Consider the following 13,881-nt stretch of genomic DNA (forward strand, 5'->3'; position numbering starts at 1 on the left):
AGCAGCTTGTTTATGTAAACTATAGTTGTACTTATCTGTTATCTACTGTGTATCCTGTGCTTGAATGGCTGCCCCTATGGCTACACAGCAGCTTGTTTATATAAACTATAGTAGTACTTATCTGTTATCTACTGTGTATACTGTGCTTGAATGGCTGCCCCCATGGCTACACAGCAGCTTGTTTATATAAACTATAGTAGTACTTATCTGTTAGCTACTGTGTATCCTATGCTTGAATGGCTGCACAGCAGCTTGTTTATATAAACTATAGTAGTACTTATCTGTTATCTACTGTGTATCCTGTGCTTGAATGACTGCCCCCATGGCTACACAACAACTTGTTTATATAAACTATAGTAGTACTTATCTGTTAGCTACTGTGTATCCTATGCTTGAATGGCTGCCCCCATGGCTGCACAGCAGCTTGTTTATATAAACTATAGTAGTACTTATCTGTTATCTACTGTGTATCCTGTGCTTGAATGACTGCCCCAATGGCTACACAGCAGCTTGTTTATATAAACTATAGTAGTACTTATCTGTTATCTACTGTGTATCCTGTGCTTGAATGACTGCCCCCATGGCTACACAGCAGCTTGTTTATATAAACTATAGTAGTACTTATCTGTTATCTACTGTGTATCCTGTGCTTGAATGACTGCCCCCATGGCTACACAGCAGCTTGTTTATATAAACTATAGTAGTACTTATCTGTTATCTACTGTGTATCCTGTGCTTGAATGGCTGCCCCCATGGCTACACAGCAGATTGTTTATCTAAACTATAGTAGTGTTTCTAAAGCAAACACACCAGTTTTACCAGTGCAAGGCAACAGTGCATCATATTTTAATTTCTTTAAACCAATTTCATTTGTTGGCTTTAACTGTTCCTTTAACAAAAGAGTCCGAGGTCATGGTTCTTTGGCTTGGTGGCTAGTTCACTTACAATCCAAGGTTCACATACTGGACATCAGTTTAATCAGGGACCAATTAACATGCCTGTATGTTTTTTGGGGGATGTAGGAGGAGACCACCCGACCCAGAAACAGGAAGAGCAGACAAGCTTCAAGCAGATAGGGGCCAAGATTGAATAAAATCCAAGATCCCTACTCTAAAATGGGGTCTAACCATTGAGCCATTGTGCCACCCACCTTCACCCAATACTCCTCTAATGGTAAATTAACAAAAGAGCCTCAGGCCACACAGTTTAAATTTTGCACCGTGAGCAATTTCTTTAGTAAATAGGCAAGCTGACATCTATTTTCCACCTCTGCTTCAGACCAGGCTGGTCCCAGACTCAATATTATGGTTTCACGGTTGTTTTTTCAAATTAATATCAGCCAGGCAGACAAAGCTCAGAGACGGAATTCTGCCATCAAATATACCAAATTTACAATGCAGTTAAACTTTTTTAGAACACATGTAATAAAATGTTTCTCGATCAAGAATTCTGGCATCCGGCTCAACCGCAGATAGCGTTTATAGTAAGATGCAAAAAAAAAAAAAAAAAAAAGGTCAGTTTTGATATACTGCGACAGTTGTAAGAGCTTTGCCAGTAGTAACCACTTGTAGACGTTCCTGGAAATAATTTACTGCCAGCAGATTGATTGTATTTGGAATAAAAATTTAACATGAAAAAAAAAAAAAGGAAACGTGATTTTTTTCAATATAAAGATGACAGACAAAGCAATTTAAATAAGAATTTACCATTTAAAAAATAAAAGTGATTTTTTTTTCAGTTTAAAGACGACAGACTCAAAGCAATTTTGATAAAAAGCCATTTTTTAATTTTCTCAAAAGATAGCGTATACAATAAAAAAAAACAAGTTAGCTTTTGCTTAATGAAAAAAACAAACAGCCGCAAGCTACAAATGGACTCACACTTCGAACAGAATAAAAATAGAATCTGCAAAAAAAAAAAAAAGAGGATTTCGCTTAAAATGTGTAACAAGAATTACGATCCGAGAACAAACAGTAAGAAAAACATAGAAAAAAAAATAATTTCTAATTTTTCCATTCCTTTTTTTTTTTTTAATATATATATATTTTTCCAAAGGCACAAGTTTATCATAAAACTGACATTATTATATGCGCAGCATACAATGAAACGGAACAGATAAAAAAAATTAAATAAAGCAAAACATCAGATATTAGTCAAAATCGAAATATTAAAAAAATAATTCAGAGATGTACTTAGTGTTACGGATCTCCGGGGAGAGACTGGTCCCTTGACAGATAAATCTCTTTTTTTTTTATTTAAGTAATTTTAATATTTAGATTTAAATTGGGCTATATTCACAAAATAATTCGTTTGGTCTTCAAATAAAATTTTAAAATAACGGATTTGGTTGTAGATTTTTTGTTACTTAATAAGAAAAAGGCAGATACGTATATTTATTTTAAAAAAATATTTCTATAATATACTAATATAATACTAATACTAATATACTTCTACAATTAAAATTAATTCTATCCTGATGCTGCCAATTAATTATTTTTTTTTAAATTTAATTAAAATTCAAATTTTATTTGAAATACAAATCTGTCCATGACAGCTATTAAACCAGGATATATTTTTGGTTGGGAATAAATTTCAATTTCACTGCGTATGCCTTAGCCCTTATCAAATTTAAAAAAATGACAGAAACGTTTGTTGGGGGGTTTCTTTTTTCGGATAAACGGAATTTCGGAAGCACAAGGTTCGGAATAATAAGCTGCAAATTCAGTCGCCCCACTTCACAGACTCTGCCGAGCCGAAAAATTCATTCTCTCCATTAATTACAATGCCTTTCTCCAAAAAATAAAGTCATTAAACAATTAAAATAAGGAAACATAAATATTTATATTTATATATATATAATTTTTTTGAACAGCTCTCAAAACTATAAGGACATTTAGAAAAAAAAACGTAATTACAGTTAAAACATTGCTTAGAAAATTCCACGGAAACGGACTCTCTGTAGTCAAAAAAGAAACATGAGGCAGGGCGAAGAGACAAGGGTTTTACGATTTCCTCGCTCGAGTCCAGATCAGTCAAACAGCTGACGGACAATGCAGTAAAATGCACTGGGGCCCCAGCACGACAGTGTCCCGTTGGAGTTTTTGGACTCATGTTGCCTAATGCTAGATAATGCCACGAGACAGGTAATACTACAACAGTTATTGCAGTAGTAGAGTAACCCAAAGGGAACGTTGGTTGACCCTCTTGCGTTTCACCGTCACACTGAAATAGACTTGTTGGAAATGTATGAGTTGGTCAGAGTAGAATCAGAATTGTTGGTCTGGTTTCACATAAAATATCAAAGGTTTTTGGCACCTACTGTTCAAAGTCCTCCTGCAGGAGGTTTATTCTTCATCTGATGTCACATCACAGCCCATAAAATAAAATATAGCTTTCCGATTAGATTTTGCCTAAATTATTTTCTGGGGAAGTCTTAAGGGCCCACCACCCCATTTCAGAGTAGAAAAAAAAAATCCTCAGTTTATCAGCAGGCACTTAGAAACTGGCACTGCTTCTCCCACTGTTCCGTCATAGTGCATATGTTCTGGAAGAATTTCAGCTACCAGAGACCTTATTATGGCATTATAGTCCTTCATTCAAGGATACAAATACATTTATGGCCTTGTCAGGGTTGTGTAGACAGGCTGGTCCCAGTTGGAGGTGGGGCTGTGAGAGGATGGGATGGACAAGCTATTGAGGATGGGTGTAGCATAAGGCCGCCGGGATGAATGGAAGTAGGGATATTGATAGAGACTGGATGGATAACCAGAGTATGGGTTGTAATAATTAGAGCTTGGAAGGTCTGTGTAGTCACATTGGGAGCTTGGAAAAGAGGTGGGCACTGTAGCAGTAGGCACAGTGGTGGCACATGCCTGGGCACTGTAGGTATTATAGTCAGAATGGGTAGGTGACCCCTGAGACTGGTCATTATAATGGCTGGGGCTCAGCTGCTCTGTCTTGATGTGGGGCCTTTGTTGACCAGACTCACTGGAAGAAGAAGAGGAAGTAGAGGAGCTCTTGTGTGACCAAACAGGAGCTGGTGTGGCTCCAGGCGCGTGAGTATATGAGGGCCCATAAGGTGCCGTTGTTGTATTCTGCCCATGGTCAGCAGGTATGGCCCCATGGCCATTAAGGGGAAGATACTGGTCAAATTCATGCACATCAAAGGCTTCTATATTGTTGATGACTTCACTGCTCAGTTCACCGATATCCACATTGCTAAAATCGATGTTTTGCCTCCCATTGTCCATCATCCTTCTGCCTTCATGCTTCAACTCTTGCTTGCCACCATGATGCAGATCAGTCTTGGGGGTGGTTGGAGGAGTTGGAGGTCCATGGTTTTGACCTGATGACAGCACAAAAGCAAGAGAGAAATTAAAAATGTGAGTTGCTTTCCATTTGGTTTTCTGTGTTGTCAAGACCGATGTTAAGACCTTCAAGAAAAAGAATGGTGGGCAGCATTTATATTGCTATCAATGGAAAGGTCGCATTTCATTTGAATTTTAGGATAAGGCTTACTGCAGAAGTTATCTTAGCAAGTTTTCAAAAGATCTTAATGTTTTGGGGTATTTTTGCCTTCCTTTAAAGTGATTGTGTCTTTTATGGAGACAAATTTACTAGACTACTCTAAATGGATCTATTTTGCTATTCCCTTTGGTTATTTGGAAGAGGCATGAATAAGCCTCACCTTAACAACCATTGTGCTCAAGTTTGTTGGCTGCAAGGGTCTTTACCACCGACCAACATCACCTTGCATGTGCTGTATTATAAGCACAACTCTTTAGGGAATGCTATAAGGTATAGTGGCCCTTTAAAGGAAAACCAAACCCTTTTTATTAAAATGCCCTACCCTACTCCCCCCCCCCAGCATAGGTGATACCCTGGGTAAATGCGCCTAACTCTTTACTTACCCCTCGGGCATCATCTTCACGGGCGCCATCTTCTTCTCTTCGGTAATCTTCGGGAAGAGATTGGAGTGTCAGTGCATGTGCAGTTGTTTGGGACCAGCAGATTGTGTCAACTGCACATGCACTGACACGACGCTCTCTTCCCGCGAAAGCGCCAAAAGCCATGGAAATTGCCAAATCACCGGAAGAAGACCCGAAGATTACCGAAGAGAAGAAGACGGTGCCCGTGAACACTGATGCCCTGAATCTGCAACAAGGGGCAAGTAAAGAGTTAGGGACATTTACTCAGGGTAACACCTAGGCTGGAGGGAGTAGGGTAGGGGATTTTAATAAAAACGGTTTGGTTCTCCTTTAAAGGGCCACTATACCGTATACCATTTCCTACAGAGTTGTGCTTGGGGAGAGCAGGGAGGGGGGTCTATGTAGGGTAGGGGTATGGGATTTTAATAAAAAGTGTTTAGTTCTCCTTTAAGAAGCATTAACCAACTTCAGACTAATACAAATGGTGGTTTCAGTTGCCGCTCTCTGAAAGTAGGTTTTTTGCCTCCCTCTGTTGACACAGAGGCTGCACAGAAGAATTTTAGACAGTCATACTCAAGGTGATGCCAGATTTGGCCAAGCGTGCAATTGAGCAAATCAGGAAGAGATCCACTCAACTGGTGACCTTGACCTAGCCAAGCAACTTACTACCAGGACCCCAAGAACACATAAAATGAAAAATACCTGCATGCTCGGAATGTAGATGATTTTCTCCCATGCTCCCCATTCCTGATTCACTCTTGTACATCTGGGAGCCAGGGTGATGACCCAGTTCTGCTCCGGAGTCCGAGTCACTTTGTCCTGCCTTTGCGCTCTTCCTTCGACGTGGCTGGTACTTGTAATCGGGATGATCTTTTTTGTGTTGTACTCTCAGTCTCTCAGCCTCCTCCACAAAGGGACGTTTTTCACTTTCACTCAGTAAACTAGAGAGGGAGAGGAGAAGAAAACATCTGCATGAGTGGGGTCGGGAACGTCAAGGAGACGAAATGGATAATCATGATTTCCAAACTGTTCAATACATTTTGTTTGAGGGAAACACGTTTTGAACACACAATGCTGAGGGAATTGAAAGCCCTGAAGAACAAAGGCCAACAATACGACTTCCCATGTCCCATGACGTATTTAACCAACGGAGTAACTACAGAGGAAGTAGACCCTGCAGCTGCCAGGGGCCCTAGGAGGTATAGGGGCTATTGATGGCGGAATAAATTCGCCTGGCGTGAATTTCATCGTTTCACCACCTGCGAATAAATTTCTGAAAATTCACCGGCGTCAAAAAATATTGGACACGCGTCTGAAAAGTTGTTTGCGTCAAAACCGCGTGTCAACACTATTCGGACGCCCATTGACTTTAACGCCTGTGTCAAAATCATTGCAATCATCAAAATTGACGATGGCATCAAAATTGAAGCAGGGATACATTTTCGAGTTTCACTAATTTTTCCCCGTTTCCCGAATTTCACATTTGTGAATTTTTCGGCAAAGAAAAACGGGAGAAATTCGCCCATCTCTAATAGGGGCCCCATGAAGCCCTAATTAATGAGCAATTTTAAAATATACTGGATGGGAGAACACCAGACCTTCCAGAACCCAAAAGAGAACTGCCAATGCCAAATCTCTCATTACTCAATAACTACCAATGAATGGGTATTAACTAATCTGATCAATTTCTATGTTATAAAATTAAATATATTCATCATCTGATCTTTTTCCCAAGATCTACCATAGAAAGTAGACCGGCCTAGAAGTGTTTCATCTGCTACTAAAATTTTCCCAAAAAAAATTCTCCGTTTTCTCATTTCTCCTTCTCAAATAAATTTGTATATAATTTTAAAATTATTTGAATTGTTAATTAATTATTTTTTATAAAATGCACAAAATATGCATGTTTCTTAAGAGTATCCATTTCAAAAACTATAGAACTAAAATTTTTTTTGAAAATGACAATTATTTTCAAAATTCTTCGGCATCCTCTTTACTTACTGTAACGGACCGTCACACTTGTTTCAGTTTTTTTGTTTAAAGGGATACTGTCATGGGAAAAAAATTTTTTTTCAAAATGAATCAGTTAATAGGGCCACTCCAGCAGAATTCTGCACTGAAATCCATTTCTCAAAAGAGCAAACAGATTTTTTTATATTCAATTTTGAAATTTGACATTGGGCTAAACATATTGTCAATTTCCCAGCTGCCCCAAGTCATGTGACTTGTGCTCTGATAAACTTCAATCACTCTTTACTGCTGTACTGCAAGTTGGAGTGATATCACCCCCCTCCCTTTCCCCCCCAGCAGCCAAACAAAAGAACAATGGGAAGGTAACCAGATAACAGCTCCCTAACACAAGATAACAGCTGCCTGGTAGATCTAAGAACAACACTCAATAGTAAAAACCCATGTCCCACTGAGACACATTCAGTTACATTGAGAAGGAAAAACAGCAGCCTGCCAGAAAGCATTTCTCTCCTAAAGTGCAGGCACAAGTCACATGACCAGGGGCAGCTGGGAAATTGACAAAATGTCTAGCCCCATGTCAGATTTCAAAACTCGATATAAAAAAATCTGTTTGCTCTTTTGAGAAATGGATTTCAGTGCAGAATTCTGCTGGAGCAGCACTATTAACTGATGCGTTTTGAAAAAAATGTTTTTTCCCATGACAGTATCCCTTTAATAGATTGTTTCAAATGAACTATTAAGAAATGGCGTTCACAAGCGGTGAAATATTTCATTCATGTTTCGAGTCCGAATTCCTTAGTCACAATCCTTTTGCGATAAAAATTTCGTCTCAATCGATTGAAGAAATGTAAATGATCAACTGTCATCTGTCGGCATTTGTTAAAGGATTTTTTCTTTTTTTTTTTAAATTATGAAATTAAAAAAATTAAAAAGTTTAAAAGTAATATATAATTGTAATTATATTTAACTACATAGTAACATAAATGTCAATCTCAATATTATTCCGGCTGAGATTAGGACTCATTTTTATGGACCAGAGATATTCGGAAGAAAATAAAACTGTACCAGTTATTCTGAAACATTAAAAAAAAAAACTTTAAATTCATGGTATTAGCTGCTGATCAGTCCCTGCGACTATTTCCAATTTCAGTCTTTTAAAGTGTAAACAAAATGCATTCCCTCCTCTTATAATCGTCATTTAAATATGGCATAAAGCAAACTTATCTTTGGAAACGTATCCGTCACCCTGCAAACATTACTTTTGGAATTTGGCTTTTAGGGTCTTTGTCCTTTATTTTCGTTTTTTCCTTTCTGTTTTCCTATTGGGTTACTCTGGTGCATGTAAAATTATTGTACATTTATAATGAATTCACTGCCTGATCCGAATGCTTTCATTACAGAGCAAGTTTTTGCAGCTGTGGAAAAGCTGCTTTGCATATAATATCATATAATGGGAACGCACAAAGCCCCGTCTTGTGGCTTTTGACTGTACAAGATCAGTTTTAGAGGATTTAAAGAACTTAAAGAACCTAAATAGTTTGCTGGTGGATCAAGCAAACACTGTTTGGGTTGGCAAGGTATCCAAGGCTGTCTTGAGTTGTGGTGGGGCCCGGAGCATAACAAGCTTTGTCAGAGCCCACTTTATTTATATTAATAAGGGCTGTCCTGCTGTCTTACACACCCTTTCAGAGACTATTATCCCACTGTTACTATAGGCACCAACTCTCCCTACTATACCTGCTATCCCACAGTCACACTCCCTTCCCAGAGACTATTATCCCACTGCTACTATAGGCACCATCTCTCCCTACTATACCTGCTATCCCACAGTCACACTCCCTTCCCAGAGACTATTATCCACTGTTACTATAGGCACCATCTCTCCCTACTATACCTGCTATCCCACAGTCACACTCCCTTCCCAGAGACTATTATCCCTGTTACTATAGGCACCATCTCTCTCTACTATACCTGCTATCCCACAGTCACACTCCCTTCCCAGAGACTATTATCCCACTGTTACTATAGGCACCATCTCTCCCTACTATACCTGCTATCCCACAGTCACACTCCCTTCCCAGAGACTTTTATCCACTATTACTATAGGCACCATCTCTCCCTACTATACCTGCTATCCCACAGTCACACTCCCTTCCCAGAGACTATTATCCACTGTTACTATAGGCACCATCTCTCCCTACTATACCTGCTATCCCACAGTCACACTCCCTTCCCAGAGACTATTATCCCACTGTTACTATAGACACCATCTCTCCCTACTATACCTGCTATCCCACAGTCACACTCCCTTCCCAGAGACTTTTATCCACTGTTACTATAGACACCATCTCTCCCTACTATACCTGCTATCCCACAGTCACACTCCCTTCCCAGAGACTATTATCCCACTGTTACTATAGACACCACCTCTCCCTACTATACCTGCTATCCCACAGTCACACTCCCTTCCCAGAGACTATTATCCCACTGTTACTATAGACACCATCTCTCCCTACTATACCTGCTATCCCACAGTCACACTCCCTTCCCAGAGACTATTATCCCACTGTTACTATAGACACCATCTCTTCCTACTATACCTGTTATCCCACAGTCACACTCCCTTCTCATTTCTGCTGCTACAGTAGCTTTCCCTTATTCATTCCCCCAGAAACTGCTGCCTTTTAAACCCCCCTCCTAAAGACAGCTCTAAATGTATCTGTGATTTTGCCAGGAAAAAAGAGGTTACCAGTCACTCCGTGGGAGTCTACCCAATGTCTTTATCACATGTGCTACAATAACCCAGCATGTTCTTCAAAGAAAAAAAAAAACACACACAAAAGTTCTAACACAAGTACTTTCCCATCATCAGTGAAATATCCCATATGCGTTTCATGAGTCCCGCAGGTCTGAGCAGAAGTTATTTTTGACACACGGCTGTGTGGATCTCCTGGTGTCTCAATGGATTGGACTGCACAAAAGGTTTATTCAAAGGAGAAGCTAAACCATTTGCAAGTCTCGACTGGGGGGCAGGTGGGAAGCGGACTTGTTTCTGAAAATCTAAATGAATTTATTGCACTGAAGAATATACATAAAAAGAGTCACCTTTTAGGAGAAGAAACAATGACCAACAAATGTCCATTGTCTTTTGTCTTAAAACTATACTTGAAATATTACTTATATTATAAAGTTATTTTATTTTACCATGTCCATCTATCGAGCAACAACATTTTTTTTATTTTTTTATAGATTCAGAGACTGTGTATAATTAGGATTTTCTGATTGTGAATTTGGTTACCCTGTTTTACGTTTTTTTTTTTTTTTTTGGAAAGTTCCAGGTGTAACCCTGAGAGAATTTCACCCTGGGGCGTTCGGGCCCATCATGAGACCTGACCTTGAGGAGGTGCAGACAACACCCTATGGCGAGGACCAACAATAAGTACAGGGAGTGGAAATATTTTACTTCGAGGGGGCGTACGTTCTCTTATAAAAGACTGAATGACAGATATCCAGTAATTCCTCATATAATTAAGTAACGGCTTTAATTATGATCAACGAATCATCAGAGAAGAGAACCCTGTAATGAGTCTACAGAAAACTTTATTCTTAATTATATAGCACTGATGGATATTCGTATGTAATTGGGGTATTGTGGCATTACAGGGGGGGGACGTATGGCAATTTGTAACCCTTATTATGAAGATATGTTATGTTTTCTGCACTGAGAATTGTCAGCTCTTGTACAGTTACTGCACACTAGGAAGGCTAAGGTTAATCTCATAAACCCTGCTTGGGACTAACACAACAACTTCCAATATGTGTATCCCAAAAACCCTGTCGTTAACCCCTGACCATCCAAAACAAGTAAAAGGCAGCAGGCTTGCTAGCACACTTAGCCTCACAAATAAATGGATATGGTTTTGCTTTTTTATCAAGTGCTAATTCTTTAGGCTATTCATATAAGACACATAAGGGTAATTCCCAAAATAATTGTATCTACCCTAAATAGAATAGAACAGTTGTGATAATATTCATGCCATTATCAGCCTGCACAGAAGTGTTTATTTGGCAACTAACGGAACGCCCGGCTCTATAACTTCTTGTACCAACTAGGGATGGGCGGATTTGACCCATTTTGTTTCGCCAAAAATTCGCCGCCGGCGAAATGTCGCGGACGTCCATTAAAGTCTATGGGCGTCAAAAAAATGTTGTCGCACAACGCCATATAAGACTATGGGCGTCATTTTTGCGCTGAAACAAGGCGAAAAAATTCGCCCATCTCTACCAACCAAAACAACATTCCCCAAATTAGGTGGCAAGTTTTTGCCAGAAGAAATATGAGCGAAGGCGGTTATTTTCTAACCTGGAAAACAGAAAAGTATCAGGCATGAAGCCTTGGGTTTTGGGTTGGGGTTGTCACATTAACGCTGCATGATGAATCACCGCCATCAATTATTTTAAAAGGTTCCAAACATGACAATGATGACTACACGAGCCCTTTGATTGGGGCTGGCAGCCAGGAGAGGAACCCACAAACACGACAACTACAGAGAAGCCACTTCCAACATGTCACTTCCATTTCAACTAGATTCCACTCAATGGTGATAAAGGAGGAAAGGGCAGCTGACAGTTAGGGGGTTATTAATCAAGCTGTGAATTTATCTCAGTATTTCTAATATCCAACAACTCCGAATTCCCAAATGGACCTTATTAATGAAGAAAAAAACTTCAGCGCTTTCCCTGAAAACTCCGAATTGTTCTTAGTTTTCCGCAAAAACTGAGATTTTTTCGGAGTTTTTTGTGCCGAATTCCCAAAATCATCGGATATCGGTAAGGACATCAGCGCAGACACTAGGACCTTCCGCATTAACTTATACATGACCTCGAGAGCTTTTAGATGTCAGTTGTTTCGGATTTTAATAAATCTCGAATAATTCGTAGGTTTTTTTTTTTGCCCCGAAAACTCTGAATTGTTCGGAGTTTTCCACAAAAACTAAATTTTTTTTTAGAGTTTTCTGAATTTTTCGTGCCGAAATCCTTGGAATCATCGGCTATCGGTACGGACATCAGCGCAGACATTGGGACCTTCCCCATTGACTTATACAGGACATTTGAGAGCTTTTAGATGCCGAATAATTAGTAGGTTTTGTTTTTGCTCCGAAAACTACAAATTATTCGAGGTTCGGATATTCGGAGCTTGATGAATAACCCCCCTTAGACATCTCATCTATAAAGGCCAGTGAGGTTTAGCGACTTTTTAGGCAAATCAAATAATTATTATTCGAGGTTCGGATATTCGGAGCTTGATAAATAACCCCCCTTAGACATCTCATCTATAAAAAGGCCAGCGAGGTTTAGAGAGTTTTTAGGCAAATCAATGGCAAAGTAAAGAATTATTTCAGTTTATAGAAAGTGCATGTTATAGGACTCATGATTAGAAAAGCATAAAAATGTCAGCTCCATGTACATACAGCCCAAGCCCCTTTAGGGACCCCCATTTAGCTTTCAGACAATGCTAAAAAGGCCAGAGATGAGGAGCAGAAGTAGTGGAGGTGCCCAGCCCTGATACTCACCGCCACAGCTTCCCCAGGGTCTTGCTGAGCTCAGCATTGTGTAAATGCGGGTATTGATCTGCCAGTTTCCTCCTGGCTGCCTGTGCCCAAACCATAAAGGCGTTCATTGGTCTCTTGACATGAGGTTTGGACTTGAGGCCCCCGGATCCCCGGACTGGCATAGGCACCAAGCTCCAGTCGTAGCCTTTCAGCACCTGGGACACTGCCTCCCGAATACAAGCTGGAAAGCGCTCATCCATGGCTTCTTTACCGTCTCCAGAAAGCGGGGAGATGCCCGGGGGTCGGTGGGAGCCGCGACCCTCTGAGCCGGCTGGAGACAGCGGGGAATCCGAGTCAGAGTCCGAAACGTGAGACATGGAGCTGGCAGTGCCGCTGGGGCTACACGGGGGCTCCTGGTCCGAACTCATGTTCAGCATTGAGGAGCCGGACACTGCGCGGAGGAGGAGAAGCGCGCAGGAAGCGCACCGCGCGTAAAACTGGCACTGGATGCCGAATTCACGGATGAATTTCCCGGTGATCAGTCCACAGCACAGCGACTGCAGCCAATAGTCCTGAGATTGGAAATCTGCCCTAATGAGATCCAGTTATTTGTGGGAGCCCGCTGTAAGCGACTAGGGGAACTGAGTGACAGCGCTGCAGCTCCCACAGTATTCACTGCAGTTTGTAAGTGCCAAGTACTTAAGCGCGGCGAGTGTCCGCCCCTCTCCTGCTATTGGTCCGCGCACTTGGGGGGAGGGGCAGGGGAGTGGCGAGACTTCGCTCCGCTTCCCACGTGGGATTGTGCGAAGAAATGTTGTGATCAGCAGCAAGAGGAACCCGCCGTCATCATCATCATCATCACTGCAAGGGTTAAAGGGCTCGTTCACCTTTGGATACACTTTCAGTATGAGGCAGAGAGGGATATTCTGAGACAATTTGCAATTGGTTTTCGTGTTTTATTATTTGTGGTTTTTGAGTTATTTAGCTTTTTATTCAGCAGCTCTCCAGTTTGCAGCTGGTTGCTAGGGTCATAATTCCCCTAGCAACCATGCACTGATTTGAATGAGAGACTGGAATATGAATAGGAGAGGCCTGAATAGAAAGATGAGGAATAAAAAGTAACAATAGCAATAAATGTGTCGCCTTACTGAGCATTTGCTTTAAGATGGGGTCAGTGACCCGGATTTGAAAGCTGGAAAGAGTCAGAAGAAGAAGACAAATAATTAAAATACTATAAAATATAAATAATGAGGATTGGAAATGTTGAAATGTTAGAATTGGCCATTCTATAACATATTAAAAGTTAGTGATGTGCGGGTCTGGATTTCCCCTACCCGCACCCGACCCTCTCTTAGCCTGCGCCCGCCCGCATCCTCACTTGCTTTTATAGACCTGATGATGTCACAAAAGGGGCAGGGCAAGCAGGAGAA

The 13,881-nt window shown here is 40.6% G+C and overlaps 1 protein-coding gene across 1 annotated transcript; it reads right to left on the reverse strand.

Annotated features, from left to right (window-relative positions):
* Nucleotides 1-1,997: 1,997 nt before the first annotated feature.
* Nucleotides 1,998-13,127, reverse strand: sox8.S (SRY-box 8 S homeolog). Its single transcript, XM_018239299.2, has 3 exons — nucleotides 12,473-13,127; nucleotides 5,631-5,869; nucleotides 1,998-4,345 (listed from the first exon to the last, which is right to left on the reverse strand). Exons 1-3 carry the CDS (start codon nucleotides 12,886-12,888, stop codon nucleotides 3,615-3,617), a joined length of 1,386 nt encoding a protein of 461 aa, XP_018094788.1. The 5' UTR covers nucleotides 12,889-13,127; the 3' UTR covers nucleotides 1,998-3,614.
* Between the last annotated feature and the right edge of the window lie 754 nt (nucleotides 13,128-13,881).

Source organism: Xenopus laevis, chromosome 9_10S (assembly GCF_017654675.1).
Source record: "Xenopus laevis strain J_2021 chromosome 9_10S, Xenopus_laevis_v10.1, whole genome shotgun sequence".
In the NCBI taxonomy this organism is placed as follows: domain Eukaryota; kingdom Metazoa; phylum Chordata; class Amphibia; order Anura; family Pipidae; genus Xenopus; species Xenopus laevis.

What these genes read in the sequence shown, in the direction of transcription:
- sox8.S (XM_018239299.2), bottom strand. Translation starts at nt 12,888, where the DNA reads ATGCTGAACATGAGTTCGGACCAGGAGCCCCCGTGTAGCCCCAGCGGC. An exon ending in ACCCTGGGGAAGCTGTGGCG is followed by an intron (nt 5,870 to 12,472) that starts GTGAGTATCAGG and finishes CTCCCTCTCTAG; the next exon opens with TTTACTGAGTGAAAGTGAAA. An exon ending in TCTACATTCCGAGCATGCAG is followed by an intron (nt 4,346 to 5,630) that starts GTATTTTTCATT and finishes TGCTGTCATCAG; the next exon opens with GTCAAAACCATGGACCTCCA.